Here is a 22,772-nt window from a genome sequence, read left to right as displayed (position 1 = left end):
AACAACATGGATGACCTAGGCCATCTATATATATCTTTTTGTAAGCTGCCGTACGGGATAAGTTGATCAGTTATAAATCATATTTTTCATTCTTAAGAATCCAAAGTCAGATTTATAGCAAATTATTTTATCCGCCGCAAAATATATAAAAGCACACACAAAAAAAAATGCCAATTCTGAACTTATCGAACAAGAAGAGGAGAAGTTGCTTCCCCACGTCTCCCCAGTGAAAGGTCCCAGCCCACAACTCCCAAGCAGCGAAAGGAAGGAAGGAGCCATATCCCCATCTCCCACCGACCATTGACATTCGCGCCCGGCCGCCGTCGGATCAACCGCCGCCCCCTCCCCCCCCCCCCCCCCCCCCCCCCCCCCCCCCCCCCCCCGCGGGATCCCGCCGGCGATGGGCTTCTTCCGCCGGATCGCCGGCATCTTCGGCGGCTCCAGGGACGACGCCGGCGGCGGCGGCGGGGACGTCCCGCACGAGAAGGTGGCCGCCGCCGCCGCCGCGGCGGCGGCCTCCGGGCACGCTACTAGGAGCGGATTCAGCGTGCAGGTGCCCGTGCCAGTCGACCGGCCGGCGGCCGGGCCCGTGCTGGCGCCCTGCCCCGCGGGAGACGGCGGCGTCCAGGTATGCCGGATTGCAACTGCAACCCCCCTGTACTACGCGGTGACGTGCGTGCTGCCAGTAGTTCCGCTGCTCCTCGTAGGTCTTGTATATTCACTAGCGCGTGAGATCTTGGTAGAGCTCTTACTTTTTTTACCTTTCTACTGTACTGCTAGTTGAAATGTATGATTGCTCGCCGAATTGCTGAGTTGATGAGTTCGAGCAGTAGCTCCGATGGCGGGAATCTCTGGCTCCGAGGATCTTCTCCGTCACAGCATCGCATATGCTGCGATTAGATGGCGGCGCCTTGGACGAATCCAATCTTGGCTGACGTCTGTGCCAGTTTTGTACTGCCTTTTAGCTTCATGCCGTGGGTTTGCTTTGCGTGCTTATGCAAACTTTAGGTTTTAGGGCGTCTGTTCTCCTTTTCTCCTGTTCCGACAATTGCAGTGCAGCTGTACGTTTTTAGAGTTTGGTATTGGCAGGCGACTATGGATACTAGCTCCTGGTCCTGGTGCTGCAGTTTTTCCCCCATCAATTTCAGGTTGTGTGGGTGTAGGTTCCTTGTGCAACTTTGTGAAGATTATATTTAGTCCACCGCCAAAAGATGTTTCCTTCTTGGTCATGACTTGGGCAACGTGGCTAGTCGGTTTAGCACAGTGATGCCTTTTTTTTAACTGCAATAGAGGGAAGCTGCAAAATGGTTAAGAAATAACGCCAACATATTTTGCTAGTCACTCAGAAGAGGGGAGCTTTAGCATGTATTGGTGAACTTTGTACCTGACTGTTACGGAGGGTTTGGAAAGGAGCTCACCCGGAAAATAAGCAATGCGGATCATTCGTGTTAAAACTTATGTTGTTCATTTGGGGCCAAACAATGTGTCTGATAGATTATGCTGTGCATGGGGTTTACACTGAGATATTTTCCATTAGAAGGTAGGATATCGTGCCATCGGTTGGATGCATGAGGAAGTATATGACTTCATCACTTCAAAACTTAGTTCGAGATACCAATTGTTTAGAACATATTAAGGCAGGTGTATATCTTTAGAGTTCAAATTCATTTGGTTATTGATCAATTACGTAGCCACTCTTCTACAAGCTTAACTCGTTTCATCTGATTGCCCGTTTCTTTTTCTAGTTTAATAGTACTTATTTAATCTGGTAGGCATACTTTATCATGTTTTAGAGATACCAGCAGGACCTCTGTGCATTCATTATGTAAAGATTAAATTTTGTTACAAACACATCCACTTACATGGCTTGCAGACTACTCCTAAAAAGAGAAACAATGGGCGCCGGCCGCACCTACTTGGCCACATTCCGAGCGTAGCACCATTGACCATCGTATAGGTGCACCTTGTCCCCCAGCTCACCATACATGCAGGCCCACGAAACATGGCTACTAGCATCATCTAACTGCCCACAATGACTAAATGAAAACCCGAGAAACCAACCCATTGACGAGGACTACCACTACAAATTCTATGCTGATGACACAAAGCACTGAGTGGCATCTATCAGGTAGTTGTGGTTGCCTTCCCCTTGGCGGTAACCTTCTTGTTTTTATTCTTGTTCACGTTCTCCGCATTCTTCATACGGCGTTAGCACCGTGAATGGACCAAGTTGGCAATGGACTCTTGAAATTGAAGTCCACATTTTCTATGAGGCCTGCACAACTCTTTTTTTTCCAAGCTTTGGCTTCACGTCCAAAAAAACACATGTCCGCGCAAGTAACTCCTGCGCCTCAGACTTGCTCTTGTTTCTAAACCCTTCCTTCTGCTTCTGCTTGATGTGACTGCTTCAGTGGGGTGTGTTGATGCCATGCCCATGCCGGCCTCCATAGGCACCTGCTTAGAAACAGGACCACATCTTGGTTTAGCAAGAATTGGCAGCACTGGCCTAAGATCATGGCCAAGAAGTCACTGAGCTTGCCACGGAAGCTTGTACTGTGTAACAAATCTGCAGGGCATCTTTGTCCATAGGCTGCTCGATGAGCGGCCTGGATGTCAGCTTAGCTAAGCATTTTTTGGAATTCGAGTCCTTTTTGCTTTTGGTACTTATCCAAGCTCAGTAGTGATTCAAAATTACCAGCTCTAGGTCCTAGCTAATGGAATTGCTCATCTGGTGGTCGCTGTTGACCTGTTGGTTTAGGTGTTTTTCTAGTGGCTGTAGGAATTGTGCAATTAATACTCCACCAATACTTTTTTGATAATGGCAAGGGCCAAATGGGATAATTACCTCATGATGAGTTTACCCATTTTTGTTTTTTTGGTATTCAATGTTAGTTTGCTGAGCGTTGATAGTTTATGCAATTATGGTCTATTTAACTCAAAAGCACAATTTTAGTTGTCTATTCAGTATGTTGTCGTCCTTCAGTATGTTGTCGTCCTATTTCTCTTTTAAGAGTCACTTCGGGATGTGAATCCTTTTAGTCTGGTATGACCATTTAGCCTACTCTATCATCGGATTTGACTCTGGTATTATGTGATGTGTAATGTGTTATATGGAAATAGACCTTTTGGTTCTGATTTTGATAGTGTTTAGTCTGGGAGCGCCCCTTGTTTGATCCTTGAGCAGTTACTGGTGATGTCCTACAGTAATCCCAGGACAGAGATGCACCTCACAGTGCCTAGTGCAAATAGAGCTGTTTCCCTGTTTTTTGTTAAAAATGTTTTTTTGCTGCGGATACGATATTATCGTTTTTGTAATTTATGTGATAGTCTATGGTATTGGATAGTGGATATGAGTAACTGTCACGTGTCACCATTAAATGATGAATTAGACCTAGCACTAGGCCTGGAGAGTGCACTCTTCTTGCACTGGAGTGTACACAAATGCATAATGTACAGAATTTCCCAAATCCATCACGAGTGGTGCCTAGACACTTCTCCAAAGTTTGATGTGGACTTGGAAATCTGGCTGCTGCTACGATTACTCATGGTTGATATAACTTCTACAAATATGAGTTTGGATATGCATCATATTCATATGTCATTCAAGTGATCATGTCCATTCTAAGCATAAAGGTCACACATGTGGTTTAATAATTTGTTATCTGCCCAGGTCCGACATTGGATCAAGGGCCACAGTTATTCTAATATACCTTATTCTGCAAGTTGCATAAAATATTTGTGGTATTGAACGCCAGGAATTAGAAGATAGCATTCAGGGATTACTGATCACCAAATCTGTTGTAGGACACCAGACTAGCTTTGTGTGCGTACATGTGTGAGCGCTTACTCTTTGGGTTAGTCCATGGGTGGGTGGGAAGATCTTAAAAAGAGTGTATGTGGAGTATTCTGTATGTTGTACAAGCCCATGGTTTTTCTGTACACTGTAGCTACCATATTTGGTGTTATTTGCCTACTCTTGACGAGGAAATGACAAAACACATCACCGTTTTCTCTAGTGATGCAATACGGGATGTCAGTTGTTACCCATCAATTGTTCTTTTTTTTGGATGGTTGTGCTATCAACACATTAAAATGTTTGTTTCGTATCATGGAAAATGTGAAATTCCTGATATGTTGTAAACTACCTGAGATTTTGTTGTTTCCATCGTGTTGTTTGAATACGAATTTATTCATGCCATGTCCTCATCCAACCAGGGCTTCCGGTGGTATACAAGGAGGCTAAGAATTGACGAAGACGGCGACGTCGCCGACGAGTTCTTGGACGAGGTCCTCCCCGAAAGCTCGAACAACAACGACGGGAGCCCCGCTGGAAGGTTCCAGGTGAAATACAACACGAGACCAACCGCTCTAGCGATGAGGAAGCAAACGGTCGCCGTAGACGGCGACATCCGCCATTGTGTGGAGCATCAAGGGCAGCTCCAGTGGGTGTGAGGGTGTAAACGCAAGCCTGGGTACTAGCGCGCCTTCGGCCGCCGCCTCGAGAACTGCCATCCACTCCCCCTCCGGCCCGAGGAGCAAAGGAGCTTTACCTTGTGCCCCTCGCCGTCTGGAGCCTCTGAGGAGTGGGTCTGGTTTGCACCATTCTCAGTTGAGTGTGTTGGGATCGGGCCTGGTTTCATGGCCGATCAGATCCCTTGTACCACTATTAGTAGCTGTACATTGTTGGACAGTGAGAGGAAAGCAGACAAAGCTGAATTGTTGAAGGGGGGACGTGTACTTTCAAAATAGAGCAACCAACTAAACCCTTAAACTGAAGGGCTGATGAATTTGTGCGAGATCCCTTTTTTTGCCTGCTGTTCTCGGTCTATTTATTTTTTTGCCATCTAGGATCCATCATGGTGGATTATGAATTTATGATGATTTGTTTACGTGATCAACTTTGTGCGATAATTCGTATTTACAACATAGACTACCACTACCTACAACCACAAAGTTTTCGTTCGTTGCACTGTTCTTTGATTTCATTGATGGGGCTGTAATGTGACGTTGATTTGAATTTATACATCCGTGAGCTTGAAGCATTGTATGTTTTGATTGTACAGTAGAAACAACAAAAGAAGGGTCTTCTCAATGAGTTTTGAGTCAATGAAAAACAAAATCCTATCAAATATAATCCTAGACCTTAAACCCTGATTCCTCGAGACCCCTGCTTTGCTTTCATACATCCGTCGTCCAATGAGCTTTTCGTCCATCGCACTGTTCTTTGATTTCATTGATGGGACTGTAATGTGATTTGAATTTATACATCCCTGAGCTTGAAGAATTGTTTGTTTTGATTGTAGTAGAAACAGCAAAGGAAGGGTCTTTCCAATGAGTTTGGGTCAATGAAAAAAAAATCCTATCAAATATAACCCCTAGACCTTAAACCCTGATTCCTTGAGACCCCTGCATTGCTTTCATACATATGTCGTCGCCGGTGCGATAACTTTCAAGAATAAAGGGATGCGATGAATGCGACCTGAAGTAGCAACGATTTTGTGAATTCCTCGCCTAGATTTGCACTCTCGCGGCAGGGGAGGTTCGGCTCCTCCGCGGCCTCTGCGCGGCATGGCGTCGCCGGCGCCGGCGAGCCTCCTTCGTGCTGCTTGGTGGCTCTCCTCCGGCAGGTCTCGGTGGGGTGGCGGCCCCCTTTTCCTCCTGTGCGAGCTCCTCCGAGTGCTTGTCGTCGGATGTGGCAGCTTGCCGGATCTGGCCAGCTCCGGCCGGTTTTGGTCCCATCGGGAGGCTGGCCCGGCTGCGGACGCTGGTCTTTGGCGTGGATGCGGTGTAGAGGGGGGGGGGCAGCTTGCGCGGATTCGGCCCGGAGCTTGTTCTGGTGGGTCGGGGATGAGGTACCAGTGCTCAGGCTCTGCTTGGTGTCGTGCGTCCGTCATGCGGTGGAGGGTTGCGGTTGCCGGGGCGGCGGCCCCGGATTTGGTGGGGGCGGCTTCGGCCAGGGGGCGGTGAGTGCCTGGTCATGGTGGATCGAGGATCCCGCGGCCAGATCGGAGTCGAACGGCGGGCGCGCCCAGGTTCTGGCAGCGTTGCGGCTGCTGACCTGATGGTCGCGCAGGCGGCCTCAGCGGGGGTGGGCACTGGCTGGAGGTGCTCCCCTTGGTGCTCTACGAGGTTTGATGGGCGGCGGTTCGTGGTCGGCCGGTTCGGGCAGTTGGTGGTCGAGCTTCACCAGGAGAAATCCTATCTCCGGCCTTTGCGGGAGACGGCGACGCGGGCGCCGCGTTCTTTCTTGGAAGCGTCGCTGCTGTGTGCCGCTCCTCCCCTCTCCCCGTAGCCTTAGCTCCGGAGGGAAACCTCAAAATTGCGTGATTGGGCGATGAAGGCGTCTTCACGTCTTCTTCCTCCTTGGGGGCATCGTCTCGGAGCCAACTACAACTGGAGACTAGTGGTTGCTGGCATCTTCGCCGCGGTGGATGGCGGCATCTTCGCCGCGCGGTTTGCTGAGGCGGTCGTTCGGGGGCGTGGATCTCTGTTTGGCAACGATGATGGCGTCGAGAGGAGCTTGGGTCGCAGCTCGGACTTCGATAGTCGGATCTTCCCGGCGTGTCCAAGGTGCTTCTCCGTGGGTTGCCTGGTTGCTTTGAAGTCGGAGCTATTGGAAATATGCCCTAGAGGCAATAATAAAAGTATTATTATATTTCAATGTTCATGATAATTGTCTTTTGTTCATGCTATAACTGTATTATCCGGAAATCGTAATACACGTGTGAATACTTAGACCACAATATGTCCCTGGTGAGCCTCTAGTTGACTAGCTCGTTGTGATCAACAGATAGTCATGGTTTCCTGACTATGGACATTGGATGTCGTTGATAACGGGATCACATCATTAGGAGAATGATGTGATGGACAAGACCCAATCCTAAGCATAGCATAAAAGATCGTGTAGTTCGTTTTGCTAGAAGCTTGGCCAATGTCAAGTATCTCTTCCTTCGACCATGAGATCGTGTAACTCCCGGATACCGTAAGAGTGTCTTGGGTGTATCAAACGTCACAACGTAACTGGGTGACTATAAAGGTGCATTACAGGTATCTCCGAAAGTATCTGTTGGGTTGACACGGATCGAGACTGGGATTTGTCACTCCGTATGACGGAGAGGTATCTCTGGGCCCACTCGGTAATGCATCATCATAATGAGCTCAATGTGACCAAGGTGTTGGACACGGGATCATGCATTACGGTACGAGTAAAGTGACTTGCCGGTAACGAGACTGAACAAGGTATTGGGATACCGACGATCGAGTCTCGGGCAAGTAACGTACCGATTGACAAAGGGAATTGTATACAGGGTTTGATCGAATCCTCGACATCGTGGTTCATCCGATGACAACATCGAGGAGCATGTGGGAGCCATCATGGGTATCCAGATCCCGCTGTTGGTTATTGACCTGAGAGCGTCTCGGTCATGTCTGCATGTCTCCCGAACCCGTAGGGTCTACACACTTAAGGTTCAGTGACGCTAGGGTTATTAGGAAGACTAGTATGTGACTACCGAATGTTGTTCGGAGTCCCGGATGGGATCCCGGACGTCACGAGGAGCTCCGGAAGGGTCCGGAGGTAAAGATTTATATATGGGAAGTCGTCAAACTGGCACCGGGAAGTTTCGGGGTCATACCGGTATTGTACCGGGGCCACCGGAAGGGTTCCGGGGGTCCACCCTTCCCGGGGGACCACATGGGCTGCGTGGGGCAGGGAGCCAGCCCCTGGTGGGCTGGGCGCACCCCCTCCCTTGGGCCCTTGCGCCTAGGGTTGAGGGGGGAACCCTAGAGGGGGCGCCCCCCTTGACTTGGGGGGCAAGCCACCCTCTCCCCCTCTCCCCTTGGCCGCCGCCCCCCCCCCCTAGATGGGATCTAGAGGGGCCGGCCCCCTTCTCCCTTCCCCCTATAAATAGAGGGGTGAGGGGAGGGCAGCCGCACCACCCTCCAAGGCGCAGCCCTCCCCTCCCCAACACTTCTCCTCCTCCGTTGTGTGCTTGGTGAAGCCCTGTCGGAGTACTGCTTCTCCACCATCACCACGCCGTCGTGCTGCCGGTGGAGCTGACTTCCTCAACCTCTCCTTCCCCCTTGCTGGATCAAGAAGGAGGAGACGTCTCCCGTCCCGTACGTGTGTTGAACGCGGAGGTGCTGTCCGTTCAGCACTTGGACATCGATGATCCGAATCACGTTCGAGTACGACTCCATCATCACCATCTCCTTGGCTAGCTTCCGCTCGTGATCTATAAGTGGTATGTAGATGCAAACTCTCTCCCTTGACTCGTTGCTTAGATGAACTCATAGATGGATCTTGGTGAAACCGTAGGAAAAATTTTAATTTTCTGCAACGTTCGCCAACAGTGGCATCATGAGCTAGGTCTATGCGTAGTTCTCTAATGCACGAGTAGAACACAATTTGTTGTGAGCGTGGATTTTGTCATCTTACTTGCCTCTACTAGTCTTTTCTTGCTCAACGGTATTGTGGGATGAAGCGGCCCGGACCAACCTTACACGTACGCTTACGTGAGACCGGTTCCACCGATTGACATGCACTAGTTGCATAAGGTGGCTGGCGGGTGTCTGTCTCTCCCACTTTAGTTGGAGCGGATTCGATGAACAGGGCCCTTATGAAGGGTAAATAGAAGTTGACAAAATCACGTTGTGGTGATTCGTAGGTAAGAAAACGTTCTTGCTAGAACCCAATCGCAGCCACGTAAAAGATGCAACAACAATTAGAGGACGTCTAACTTGTTTTTGCAGCAATTGATCATGTGATGTGATATGGCCAGAAGTTGTGATGAATGATGAATTGTGATGTATGAGATCATGTTCTTGTAATAGGATTCACGACTTGCATGTCGATGAGTATGACAACCGGCAGGAGCCATAGGAGTTGTCTTTATTTTTTGTATGACCTGCGTGTCATTGAATAACGCCATGTAAACTACTTTACTTTATTGCTAAACGTTAGTCATAGAAGTAGAAGTAGTCGTTGGCGTGACAACTTCATGAAGACACGATGATGGAGATCATGATGATGGAGATCATGGTGTCAAGCCGGTGATAAGATGATCATGGAGCCCCGAAGATGGAGATCAATGGAGCTATATGATATTGGCCATATCATGTCACAACTATATAATTGCATGTGATGTTTATTATGTTTATGCATCTTGTTTACTTAGGACGACGGTAGTAAATAAGATGATCCCTTACAAAAAAAATTCAAGAAGTGTTCTCCCCTAACTGTGCACCGTTGCTACAGTTCGTCGCTTCTAAGCACCACGTGATGATCGGGTGTGATGGATTCTTACGTTCACATACAACGGGTGTAAGATAGTTTTACACAGCGAAAACACTTAGGGTTAACTTGACGAGCCTAGCATGTGCAGACATGGCCTCGGAACACGGAGACCGAAAGGTCGAACACGAGTCGTATGGAAGATACGATCAACATGAGAATGTTCACCGACGATGACTAGTCCGTCTCACGTGATGATCGGACACGGCCTAGTCGACTCGGATCGTGTAACACTTAGATGACTAAAGGGATGTCTAATCTGAGTGGGAGTTCATAATTTGATTAGAACTTAATTATCATGAACTTAGTCTAAAACCTTTGCAAATATGTCTTGTAGATCAAATGGCCAACGCTCATGTCAACATGAACTTCAACGCGTTCCTAGAGAAAACCAAGCTGAAAGATGATGGCAGCAACTATACGGACTGGGTCCGGAACCTGAGGATCATCCTCATAGCTGCCAGGAAACAATATGTCCTAGAAGGACCGCTAGGTGACGCTCCCGTCCCAGAGAACCAAGACATTATGAATGCTTGGCAAACTCGCGCTGATGATTACTCCCTCGTTCAGTGCGGCATGCTTTACAGCTTAGAACCGGGGCTCCAAAAGCGTTTTGAGCATCACGGAGCATATGAGATGTTCGAAGAGCTGAAACTAGTTTTCCAAGCTCATGCCCGGCTCGAGAGATATGATGTCTCCGACAAGTTCTACAGTTGTAAGATGGAGGAAAACAGTTCTGTCAGTGAGCACATCCTGAAGATGTCTGGGTTGCACAACCGTATGACCCAGCTGAACATTAACCTCCCAGATGAGGCGGTCATTGACAGAATCCTCCAGTCGCTCCCACCAAGCTACAAGAGCTTTGTGATGAAGTACAACATGCAGGGGATGGTAAAGACCATTCCTGAAGTGTTCTCGATGCTGAAGTCAGCAGAGGCTGAAATCAAGAAAGAACATCAAGTGTTGATGGTCAATAAGACCACTAAGTTCAAGAAGGGCAAGGGTAAGAAGAACTTCAAGAAGGACGGCAAGGATGTTGCCACGCCCGGTAAGCCTGTTGCCGGGAAGAAGTCAAAGAATGGACCCAAGCCTGAGACTGAGTGCTTTTATTGCAAGGGGAAGGGTCACTGGAAGCGGAACTGCCCCAAATACTTAGCAGATAAGAAGGCCGGCAAAACCAAAGGTATATTTGATATACATGTAATTGATGTGTACCTTACCAGTACTCGTAGTAACTCCTGGGTATTTGATACCGGTGTCGTTGCTCATATTTGTAACTCACAGCAGGAGCTGCGGAATAAACGGAGACTGGCGAAGGACGAGGTGACGATGCGCGTCGGGAATGGTTCCAGAGTCGATGTGATCGCCGTCGGCACGCTGCCTCTACATTTACCTACGGGATTAGTTTTGAACCTTAATAATTGTTATTTAGTGCCAAGTTTGAGCATGAACATTGTATCTGAATCTCGTTTAATTCGAGATGGCTACTCATTTAAGTCTGAGAATAATGGTTGTTCGATTTATATGAGAGATATGTTTTATGGTCATGCTCCGATGGTCAATGGTTTATTCTTAATGAATCTCGAGCGTAATATTACACATGTTCATAGTGTAGATGCCAAAAGATGTAAAGTTGATAACGATAGTCCCACATACTTGTGGCACTGCCGCCTTGGTCATATTGGTGTCAAGCGCATGAAGAAGCTCCATGCTGATGGACTTTTGGAGTCTCTTGATTATGAATCGTTTGACACATGCAAACCATGCCTCTTAGGCAAAATGACCAAGACTCCGTTCTCCGGAACAATGGAGCGAGCAACCAACTTATTAGAAATCATACATACCGATGTGTGCGGTCCAATGAGCGTTGAGGCTCGCGGAGGATATCGTTATGTTCTCACTCTCACTGATGACTTAAGTAGATATGGGTATGTCTACTTAATGAAACACAAGTCTAAGACCTTTGAAAAGTTCAAGGAATTTCAGAATGAGGTGGAGAATCAACGTGACCTAAAGATAAAGTGCCTACGATCAGATCGTGGAGGAGAATATTTAAGTCACGAATTTGGCACACACTTCAGAAAATGTAGAATCGTTTCACAACTCACGCCGCCTGGAACACCTCAGCGAAACGGTGTGTCCGAACGTCGTAATCGCACTCTATTGGATATGGTGCGGTCTATGACGTCTCTTACCGATTTACCGCTATCATTTTGGGGATACGCTCTAGAGACAGCTACATTCACTTTAAATAGGGCATCGTCTAAATCCGTTGAGACGACACCGTATGAATTATGGTTTGGGAAGAAACCTAAGCTGTCGTTTCTAAAAGTTTGGGGATGCGATGCTTATGTCAAGAAACTTCAACCTGAAAAGCTCGAACCCAAGTCGGAAAAATGCGTATTCATAGGATACCCTAAGGAAACTGCCGGGTATACCTTCTACTTAAGATCCGAAGGCAAGATCTTTGTTGCCAAGAACGGATGCTTTCTGGAAAAAGAGTTTCTCTCGAAAGAAGTAAGTGGGAGGAAAGTAGAACTCGATGAAGTACTACCTCTTGAACGGGAGAGTGGCGCAGCGCAGGAAACCATTCCTGTGATGCCCACACCAACTGAAGAGGAAAACAAAGATGATGATCAAGGTACTTCGGATCAAGTTACTACTGAACTTCGTAGGTCCACAAGGACACGTTCCGCACCAGAGTGGTACGGCAACCCTGTCCTGGAAATCATGTTGTTAGACAACAATGAACCTTCGAACTATGAAGAAGCGATGGCGGGCCCGGATTCCAACAAATGGCTTGAAGCCATGAAATCCGAGATAGAATCCATGTATGAAAACAAAGTATGGACTTTGACAGACTTGCCCGATGATCGGCGAGCGATAGAAAACAAATGGATTTTTAAGAAGAAGACGGACGCGGATGGTAACGTTACCATCTATAAGGCTTGACTTGTCGCTAAGGGTTATCGACAAGTTCAAGGGATTGACTACGACGAGACTTTCTCTCCCGTAGCGAAGCTGAAGTCCGTCCGAATCATGTTAGCAATTGCCGCATACTATGATTATGAGATATGGCAGATGGACGTCAAAACGGCATTCCTTAACGGACATCTTAAGGAAGAGCTGTATATGATGCAGCCGGAAGGTTTTGTCGATCCTCAGAACGCTAACAAAGTATGCAAGCTCCAGCGATCTATTTATGGACTGGTGCAAGCATCTCGGAGTTGGAACATTCGCTTTGATGAGATGATCAAAGCGTTTGGGTTTGCGCAGACTTATGGAGAAGCCTGCGTTTACAAGAAAGTGAGTGGGAGCTCTGTAGCATTTCTCATATTATATGTAGATGACATACTCTTGATGGGAAATGATACGAAACTTCTGGACAGCATTAAGGCCTACTTGAACAAGTGTTTTTCAATGAAGGACCTTGGAGAAGCTGCTTATATATTAGGCATCAAGATCTATAGAGATAGATCGAGACGCCTCATAGGTCTTTCACAAAGCACATACCTTGATAAGATTTTGAAAAAGTTCAAAATGGATCAGTCCAAGAAGGGGTTCTTGCCTATGTTACAAGGTGTGAGACTGAGCTCGGCTCAGTCACCGACCACGACAAAAGATAAAGAAGAGATGAGTGTCATCCCCTATGCTTCAGCCATAGGATCTATTATGTATGCCATGCTGTGTACCAGACCCGATGTAAAGCTTGCCGTAAGTTTGGTAGCAAGATACCAAAGTAATCCTGGCAAGGAACACTGGACAGCGGTCAAGAATATCCTGAAGTACCTGAAAAGGACGAAGGACATGTTTCTCGTTTATGGAGGAGACGAAGAGCTCGTCGTAAAGGGTTACGTCGACGCTAGCTTCGACTCAGATCTGGATGACTCTAAGTCACAAACCGGATATGTGTATATGTTGAATGGTGGAGCAGTAAGCTGGTGCAGCTGCAAGCAGAGCGTCGTGGCGGGATCTACGTGTGAAGCGGAGTACATGGCAGCCTCGGAGGCAGCGCATGAAGCGATTTGGGTGAAGGAGTTCATCACCGACCTAGGAGTCATACCCAATGCGTCGGGGCCGATCAAACTCTTCTGTGACAACACTGGAGCTATTGCCCTTGCCAAGGAGCCCAGATTTCAGAAGAAGACCAGGCACATCAAGCGTCGTTTCAACTCCATCCGTGAAAATGTTCAAGATGGAGACATAGAGATTTGCAAAGTGCACACGGATCTGAATGTCGCAGACCCGCTGACTAAACCTCTCTCGCGTGCAAAACATGATCAACACCAGAACTCTATGGGTGTTCGATTCATCACAATGTAACTAGATTGGTGACTCTAGTGCAAGTGGGAGACCGTTGGAAATATGCCCTAGAGGCAATAATAAAAGTATTATTATATTTCAATGTTCATGATAATTGTCTTTTGTTCATGCTATAACTGTATTATCCGGAAATCGTAATACACGTGTGAATACTTAGACCACAATATGTCCCTGGTGAGCCTCTAGTTGACTAGCTCGTTGTGATCAACAGATAGTCATGGTTTCCTGACTATGGACATTGGATGTCGTTGATAACGGGATCACATCATTAGGAGAATGATGTGATGGACAAGACCCAATCCTAAGCATAGCATAAAAGATCGTGTAGTTCGTTTTGCTAGAAGCTTGGCCAATGTCAAGTATCTCTTCCTTCGACCATGAGATCGTGTAACTCCCGGATACCGTAAGAGTGCCTTGGGTGTATCAAACGTCACAACGTAACTGGGTGACTATAAAGGTGCATTACAGGTATCTCCGAAAGTATCTGTTGGGTTGACACGGATCGAGACTGGGATTTGTCACTCCGTATGACGGAGAGGTATCTCTGGGCCCACTCGGTAATGCATCATCATAATGAGCTCAATGTGACCAAGGTGTTGGACACGGGATCATGCATTATGGTACGAGTAAAGTGACTTGCCGGTAACGAGACTGAACAAGGTATTGGGATACCGACGATCGAGTCTCGGGCAAGTAACGTACCGATTGACAAAGGGAATTGTATACAGGGTTTGATCGAATCCTCGACATCGTGGTTCATCCGATGACAACATCGAGGAGCATGTGGGAGCCATCATGGGTATCCAGATCCCGCTGTTGGTTATTGACCTGAGAGCGTCTCGGTCATGTCTGCATGTCTCCCGAACCCGTAGGGTCTACACACTTAAGGTTCGGTGACGCTAGGGTTATTAGAAAGACTAGTATGTGACTACCGAATGTTGTTCGGAGTCCCGGATGGGATCCCGGACGTCACGAGCAGCTTCGGAAGGGTCCGGAGGTAAAGATTTATATATGGGAAGTCCTCAAACTAGCACCGGGAAGTTTCGGGGTCATACCGGTATTGTACCGGGGCCACCGGAAGGGTTCCGGGGGTCCACCGGAAGGGTCCACCCTTCCCGGGGGACCACATGGGCTGCGTGGGGCAGGGAGCCAGCCCCTGGTGGGCTGGGCGCACCCCCTCCCTTGGGCCCTTGCGCCTAGGGTTGAGGGGGGAACCCTAGAGGGGGCGCCCCCCTTGACTTGGGGGGCAAGCCACCCTCTCCCCCTCTCCCCTTGGCCGCCGCCCCCCCCCTAGATGGGATCTAGAGGGGCCGGCCCCCTTCTCCCTTCCCCCTATAAATAGAGGGGTGAGGGGAGGGCAGCCGCACCACCCTCCAAGGCGCAGCCCTCCCCTCCCCAACACCTCTCCTCCTCCGTTGTGTGCTTGGCGAAGCCCTTTCGGAGTACTGCTTCTCCACCATCACCACGCCGTCGTGCTGCCGGTGGAGCTGACTTCCTCAACCTCTCCTTCCCCCTTGCTGGATCAAGAAGGAGGAGACGTCTTCCGTCCCGTACGTGTGTTGAACGCGGAGGTGCTGTCCGTTCAGCACTTGGACATCGGTGATCCGAATCACGTTCGAGTACGACTCCATCATCACCATCTCCTTGGCTAGCTTCCGCTCGTGATCTATAAGTGGTATGTAGATGCAAACTCTCTCCCTTGACTCGTTGCTTAGATGAACTCATAGATGGATCTTGGTGAAACCGTAGGAAAAATTTTAATTTTCTGCAACGTTCCCCAACAGGAGCTGCGCTGGAGCGAGTCCAGGTGGTGACGATGATAGACGCTCGGTGGTCGGGAGGCACGGTCGGCGCAAGTCCTACATATTTCCCGGGTGATGCCTGTCGTCAAAGTCGGAGCTGTCAGTTGTTCGTGTGTGTGGCTATCTGTTGGCACCTGCCGTCGTAGCTTATGATTCATATCGGTGACCAGGTTGACCGGTGGTGCCCATGTCTTTATGGGTTGGGTTGTATCGGGTTTAGCCCGGTTTTCCGCCAATTAACCGGGCAATTCTCACTTCTTCTTAATTAATGAAAATGGCAAGTCTTTTGCCTCGTTTAAAAAAAATAAGATTTTGTGAATTCCTCTATTTAAGGTCCAACAAACCTTGGCACCGCAATCATACATACTTTTTTTTTTGTGTTAACAAAAATCATACGTGCTTTTTTTCTTCGGTTTCCACACTTAGGACTCTCACTCATTTCACAAGTTGCTCTTATAAAAATCTAAATTTATCTCCATCCTTTCGCAGTGGAAAAACTCATGTGAAATCTACTATCCTCAGTTTAGAACTTGGTCACCTGATTTTGACAGGGTCAATATTTCTAAAGGAACTCTCCTATTTAATTAAATAATTCACCATATTCCCTATTTTTGAAGCTCTTTTATTCGATTGAGATATTAAATTTTGAATTTGGTTTACGATTTTGATCGGTCCAACGATTTTTCAAATCAATCAACACTAACCAGCTAGAAAAATATATCAACCCCCTGCACCCTCTTACCACCTGGAAAAAGAAGCATCACCATGTGATGATACTATAGCACCAATATAGTACATGTAACCACCGACGTAAAAATTTACCTATAAAAGTATGAGTTGATTAGCGCATAATACAGTAGCACACCATGAAAGGCCCATCAAATAACCACATTATAAATAAATATAAAACACATTCCATCGTCTCCCTCATCCGCCAAACTAAATATCCCATCAGTTCCAAAATATAAGGGGTATTAGTTCTTTGGAAAGTCAAATTTCTTTAATTTTGACCAAGTTTAGAGCCAAAAATATCAACATCCGCATATTAAACCAAAAAATTATAAAAATTCATTTCATGATGAATCTAATAAAACAAATTTGATACTATGAATTTTGATATATTTCTTTCTAAATTTGATCAAACTTAAAGAGGTTGGACTTTTCAAAAAAGTAATACACCATATATTTTAAAACAAAGCGAGTATTTTTTTAAGAGTCTCAACAACACCAACGGCACAGCAAAACGCGCCCAACCGTTCTAGTATAATCCAAAACTAAAAACCCTGATTTCTTGAGAACCCGACCACCACATAACTTTCATATATCCACTGTCGCCAGAGTGATATCTTTGCAAATCCCACGTGCTTTGATCATAAGATTCGACAATCCATGACGTGACAATCATACATCGTTTTTTCTTCGGTTTATTCCACGCTCTTAGGACCCTCACTCATTCCACAAGTTGTTCTTATAAAAATCTAAGTTTATCTCCATCCTTCCGCATTATTAAGGATTCATCATAATTGGCATGACATGGCCTCACAATTCATCACAAAGAAATGATTAATTACTCCTAGTTGAGAGAAAGAGAAATAGAGGGAGGGAGAGGATATGGGCAGGCCAGCATGGCGCCGGCGACGGTTGTTGCCGCCGCAGCATCCATCCAAGTGGGCCACTCCCGGCCTATCCATCCATCTACCCAGCCAGCTGCGCGCTTGCTCACGCCGTACCCGCCGTGGACCCGGCCCACCAATCACCGCCCGCCTGGACCGCGGGCCCCGCGCGCCAGCGGCCCGTCCCCGCGTCCTCTCGCCCGCCGTCCGCCGTGAACCCGGTCCACGCAGTCGCCCCCCGCGGAGCTTCCATCTCTTCTTCCTCGATCCCTCCCTCCCTCCGTCCCAATCCCTCCTCCACCACCCCTCCCCCCGCCGCCGCGCATTTGCTGGTCCCGGCGAGGTCCGCTCCTCTGCACGCGTGGGTGGCGGCGCCCTCGCCGGCGTCGCGTCGCGCCGGCCCCCGAATCTCCGGCGAGCCGCTCGCGCCCCAAGCCCGAGCCCGGTGAGGCCTACTGGTAATTTTTGAAGCACTCGGGAGGGTTACGTGACGTATCACTCGCATTGGACGAGGGCCCCGCGGATTTCTGATCTCTGGGTGGGTTTGAAGCCGTGGCGCCGGATGGACGCGGCTCCGGCTCCGCGCCCGAATCGGCTAGGGTTAGGTAGATAGGGTTCGGCGGGTCATCAGAAATTTTTAGCTGGCGTGGATTCCTGAGGTGGCGCTGCGTAATGCGTCTTGGAATTCCTCTTGAAGTTCAGTGCGATTTACTTTTTTAAATTCGTTCTAGTTTACTGCTCGATTGGACGCCAGGGGATCACCAGACGAGTGAAATCTTGCTTCCGTTGCGAAATTCTTAAACCTTCCGCTCCTACAGTATCATGATAAAACTTGCTCTTTACTTGCTGCTAGAATGGTTGATTTTGTAAGAGACCTGATCACACTAGCACTCAAGTGCTCACAAGCACCATTGATTCAAGTACAGAGTATCGATTACAGACTAATTGGTAGCTGGGTAAGGAAGAACAGAGGAAGGGGAACGAGATGAGAAGAGAGCCGAGCCGCCGGGGTGCCGGTTCCGTGATCCACTGTGGATACTCTCGAGGCCGCCTCCTCCCAGACTCTTATCGCCTTCGTGGTTCCCGAACGGGCCAGGCCCAGCTGGCCCAAGGGGCCAGCCCAAACACGTGATGGTAGGAGGGCTCCTAACAGATTTCCTTTCTGCTGCAGCTCTAGGTCTTCCTGCCACCCAGAGTTTTCGATATACTGGTTTTGATATGGAGTGATTGGTGGAGCTGGTCGTCCGGAAGCTCTGCTGGTGAATCCGATGGGGAGCAACGATCCTAGCACGCCGTCTAAGGCTTCGAAGCCACCAGAACAGGTGCCTGATTGCACAACGTCTTCATCTTTTCGAATGAATGGATTGTCTTGTGGTGCTTATTTTGGTTCTGACCATTCGCTCGAAAAGATAAAGTTGATTGGTTTTTTAGTGCTCCTTCCCGTGTGTGTTTCTGTGTATGTAGCTTGGATGTGTCGCAAGCACCTAATGGTACTTAGAATGATGATTATTAAAGCGACAGTAACTTTGTTACGCCCAAATTAGAAGACACTTTGAATAAGTATTGTATGATATAAATTATAGCAGAAGTGCACATTTCCTTACTACTCAGATTATCATGGTTTGGCTGGCTCAAGAACATTGATGCCTTGCAAGTCTTGTTTTTGTAATTGAAGTGCGTAGATCTGCTCAAGCAGTGGCACTGATAGACTCCTTAACTTTTTACCTTTTTAGTAAATATCAAGGAACCCAATCTCTGGGGCAGTAACCACGCAATACCCCAACCTTTGGAAATTTTACCACACAAATTCTCTCTTTCATGGAACTAACACAAAAACTGACAGGCATGGCCGACATGGCAAGGAGATAGATGATTAATGGAGCTAAGGTCAGGGTTATAAAAAAATTGGAGTTTTGCAAGGGAATAAAATGGAATTGGTGCTGCAAATGGTACTGTTTAGTTTGATTAGTTCATTCTGGCAGGAATTATGCGGTGGGTTTTGTGTTTAATGTCCTGTGTGGGAGCGCCAAAATTTGTGGTTACATTTCGGGGGTGTGCGACTAGTGCTCCAATTCTCGATCCCACAGCTTGTCAGTCTAATCGTCATTGTTTTGAACCAACATTTAACAGCATGGACTGCATTACTGAAAGATATTTTGGCTACTTCAGTTCTAGTTACTTTCTACTAATCCCATTTTGGAAGGAGATACCTGTTGGATCAAAATACAAATTCCCCGTTTCTGTTGTAATAAACATTTTCTTTCTACTAATCCCATTTTGGGTTCTTACTTTCCTATTCTCAGGAGCAACCTCCGGCTACTACCTCTGGCACCACAGCTCCAGTTTACCCTGAATGGCCCGGCTTTCAGGTTATTCTATGATTTTTCTACCAATGAAGATGGATGTGCTTTTATTTTACTAAATCAATTATGTTATTTACTGTTTTCATTGACTTTATTATCTTGTAAATCTTGGCAGGGCTACCCAGCGATGCCACCGCATGGGTTTTTCCCCCCTCCTGTTGCTGCAGGCCAGGCTCATCCATACATGTGGGGACCTCAGGTGCCCTCTATAGGAAACTTTGTCCCTTTTCCTCATAAATCCCTGTTCAGCTTAGAGCAAGACCAGCAAAGTATGGATTTGTGCTGTTTGGAATCTTGGTCTCTATTATTAGGGACTGCTCATCTGATCCTATCTCAGTTGATGTCTGCCTCAGCTTGAATTTGGGATCTTTCCTGCTTTGTTGATAGACCATTTATGGTTCTTATTACATGTGTTTCTCTTCTCAATATTATTAAAAAGGTCTCTCCAATATTATTTACTTAGCGATAAGGAATTCTGTAAGAGGAAGAAAGGGGGTGAAAGTTAGGCAGGTGGCGGTTTGCATTAACTGTAAAATCATGCTTATATGTAGGCATGTGCTTTTGTATGTAAACCTAAAAATATGGACCTGTTAATTGCAGCACATGGTGCCACCTTACGGGACACCACCACCCCCCTATATGATGTATCCACCAGGAACAGTATATGCCCATCCGACTGCTCCTGTATGAACTTTTGTACCTGACAAGTGTAATCTACAAAGCTATCTTCCTATTCACACACCATATGTATCCAATTTTACTGACACGCTCGTACGAATCAATAACTACTTGTACAGGGTGTGCATCCATTTCATTATCCTATGCAAACAAATGGAAATCTTGAACCTGCTGTAAGTAATAATCTCTTTGTTTCTTCTTTTTCTTCTGATTGTCACTAGTTCATGAAATTTTGACATGTCTTTCAGGGAGCTCAGGGAGCTGCACCAGGTGCTGCAGAAACGAATGGTAAGTCTTGTCCAAGATCAGTGTTAAGGTTATTTTAAGCTTGGGAGCCAGGTTTAGATTTCTGTTCATAATTTCAGGGAAAAATGAGCCCGGCAAAACATCTGGTCCATCTGCCAATGGGGTTACGTCCAACAGGTTTTTGTTAGCAATGTGTGGTAATTACAAGTTTCTTTAGTTCCAAAACAACTAATTGTAAGGTACCTTCAACCTGCAGTGAAAGCGGAAGTGATAGTGAAAGTGAAGGAAGTGATGCCAATTCTCAAAATGTGAGTTTGATATTACCCTGCACATCATATCTTTTATTTGGCTGAAGTTTCAGCTTTCTCTTGACTTGTGGACTAACTTTGTTGCAACAGGATTCACATTCAAAGGAGAATGATGTAAATGAAAATGGTAGGCACTTGAGGGCTTATTTATAGTTTTATGATAGATAAAGTGGATTTGCACATTTCTTTGCATAAGATGGAGGGTACATTCGGTGATGCAGGCAGTGCTCAGAATGGCGTATCTCATTCATCATCGCATGGAACATTTAATAAACCCATGCCGTTGGTTCCAGTACAATCAGGTGCAGTGATAGGAGTTGCTGGTCCTGCGACAAACTTGAACATAGGGATGGACTACTGGGGTGCAACTGGCTCTTCACCTGTTCCTGCAATGCGCGGCAAAGTACCGTCTGGTTCAGCTCGAGGAGAGCAATGGGTAAAGTCCTTGGCACATGCTCTGTCTCGCCTTACTTTCTGCACAAACGTTAGACTAAGATCTTACCTCTGAAGACTGGCATGTCCTGCTATGTTACCAGAATGTTTCTCTCCGAAAAGGAGTCAAGGTAAACTAGTCTGCTATGTAATCATTGCTGGCTGTGTAGTGCTTGACCATACATTTGCGTTACTAGTCCGCTGAACCAAAATTGCTTTTGCAACCGTGCTGCTTATACTTTAGTTCTTAGTCAAACATTATGTTGCTGCCAGCCTGCCACCCACCGAGCCACACCTTTTGACGGCATTTTGTTTCATTTCCGAACTGCAGCTCAAATTTTCCTTAGGTTATTTGAAGATAGCTCTTGGTTGTTCAATGTGAAACCAGTTTGATGTATTCTGTTATTGTGCTCAGGTGTAGTTCTTGACAAGGCATTTATACTATAACATACCTACAGTTCACTGAACAAAACCTTCTGCTGGACCTTTTTTCCCCTTCATTTTCAAAATGTGATTGTAGGAAAGTTTAGTCAATCCTACCATGCGTGAATGATACCATGATTTGGAGTTATTTTTTTAATCGTATTCAGCCATTTTCTCCATATAATAACTGTATTCTTGCCAATAAATAATTATTCAGGATGAAAGGGAACTGAAGAAGCAGAAGAGGAAGCTGTCCAACCGGGAATCAGCGCGCAGGTCCCGGCTGCGCAAGCAGGTATGATGTAAAACCGACGCCGTACTCACTGTACACTTGAAATCGCCAGTTGCTTTTTTCTTAAAGCATGGTATTATCTGTTCCAGGCTGAGTGTGAAGAGCTCGGGCAGCGCGCTGAGGCTTTGAAGTCAGAGAACTCGTCCCTCAGGATCGAGCTCGACCGGATCAAAAAGGAGTACGAGGAGCTCCTTTCGAAGAACACCTCTCTGAAGGTAGCAAAATAAACCTCACATTGTCCCTGCCTCCCTGATCATGTGTTGTAATAATAATACCTTGATAAAAAGATGAAGGGAGCTTGACTAAACGCGGTGGTGTTGGCACCTGCTGCAGGCGAAGCTAGGGGAGTCCGGCGGCGGCGGCGGCAGCGATGCGGTCCCCGACATGAACGAACGGGGCGACACCAACGGCGGCAGCCACCAGAAGGAGCCCTGACTGACCGATCGACGACGCATGCGGCCTCTGCTACTCTACTTACATAGCTCGTGATGATTGATGATGATGATTCTTGTAACAAACAAACTTGGCGACCCCGATCCGCCACACACTCACACAATGAGATGGTTCTTCTTTTTTGTGCCTCTTATCGACCTGATGACAATGGCGACGCCGTCGCCGCCACCTGCAGACTCCTGTGCTTGTTTCGTCCCTACTGTGGAAAGAGAGATCATTTGTGGGCGCGTGCACTTCTCAGTTCTCACCGCCAAAACTCATTGCAAATCTCTACTCCTACTTTTTTTCTTCGTGTGTTATGTTCGAGCTCATATGGATACGGCGTGCGTCGTAGGGGGTGAGCGTATGTGCGTGTGTATGAAGAACGTCTGCATTTGTAACGTGGTTTGATTTGGAAAGAAGGTCCGTGGATTCGTTGGGCGAATTTGCCTGTTGAGAGTGTGTTTTTCTCATGTTGTGTGTGGGAGACGTAGACGGTATATAGCACAGGACCGAAACCCCCTGGAGGGCGCGTCGTCTGCCTCCCAAACCCCAGTGTCCAGCCCCC

The 22,772-nt window shown here is 47.3% G+C and overlaps 2 protein-coding genes across 2 annotated transcripts; both read left to right on the top strand.

Annotated features, from left to right (window-relative positions):
- Positions 1-369: 369 nt before the first annotated feature.
- Positions 370-4,815, top strand: LOC123135994 (uncharacterized). The gene is made up of 2 exons (XM_044555267.1): positions 370-628; positions 4,216-4,815. Exons 1-2 carry the CDS (start codon positions 401-403, stop codon positions 4,450-4,452), a joined length of 465 nt encoding a protein of 154 aa, XP_044411202.1. The 5' UTR covers positions 370-400; the 3' UTR covers positions 4,453-4,815.
- Positions 4,816-17,351: 12,536 nt separating this feature from the next.
- LOC125179615 (Transcription factor HBP-1a) lies at positions 17,352-22,704 on the top strand. The gene is made up of 14 exons (NM_001405774.1): positions 17,352-17,488; positions 18,202-18,352; positions 19,334-19,399; positions 19,509-19,592; positions 19,994-20,077; positions 20,191-20,244; positions 20,320-20,359; positions 20,437-20,494; positions 20,574-20,625; positions 20,716-20,752; positions 20,847-21,061; positions 21,698-21,775; positions 21,862-21,987; positions 22,106-22,704. Exons 2-14 carry the CDS (start codon positions 18,299-18,301, stop codon positions 22,205-22,207), a joined length of 1,050 nt encoding a protein of 349 aa, NP_001392703.1. The 5' UTR covers positions 17,352-17,488; positions 18,202-18,298; the 3' UTR covers positions 22,208-22,704.
- The last annotated feature ends 68 nt before the right edge of the window (positions 22,705-22,772 follow it).

The sequence above is a fragment of the Triticum aestivum genome, chromosome 6B (assembly GCF_018294505.1).
Source record: "Triticum aestivum cultivar Chinese Spring chromosome 6B, IWGSC CS RefSeq v2.1, whole genome shotgun sequence".
NCBI classification, from domain to species: domain Eukaryota; kingdom Viridiplantae; phylum Streptophyta; class Magnoliopsida; order Poales; family Poaceae; genus Triticum; species Triticum aestivum.
The sequence above is the reverse complement of the archived record's forward strand: the minus strand, read 5'-3'. Positions and strand labels throughout refer to the sequence as shown.

Coding starts and splice junctions, on each gene's coding strand:
- LOC123135994 (XM_044555267.1), top strand. CDS start 401: ATGGGCTTCTTCCGCCGGATCGCCGGCATCTTCGGCGGCTCCAGGGAC. Junction 629..4,215: donor CGGGAGACGGCGGCGTCCAG/GTATGCCGGATT, acceptor TCATCCAACCAG/GGCTTCCGGTGGTATACAAG.
- LOC125179615 (NM_001405774.1), top strand. CDS start 18,299: ATGGGGAGCAACGATCCTAGCACGCCGTCTAAGGCTTCGAAGCCACCA. Junction 20,360..20,436: donor AGGTGCTGCAGAAACGAATG/GTAAGTCTTGTC, acceptor TCATAATTTCAG/GGAAAAATGAGCCCGGCAAA. Junction 21,062..21,697: donor CAGCTCGAGGAGAGCAATGG/GTAAAGTCCTTG, acceptor ATAATTATTCAG/GATGAAAGGGAACTGAAGAA.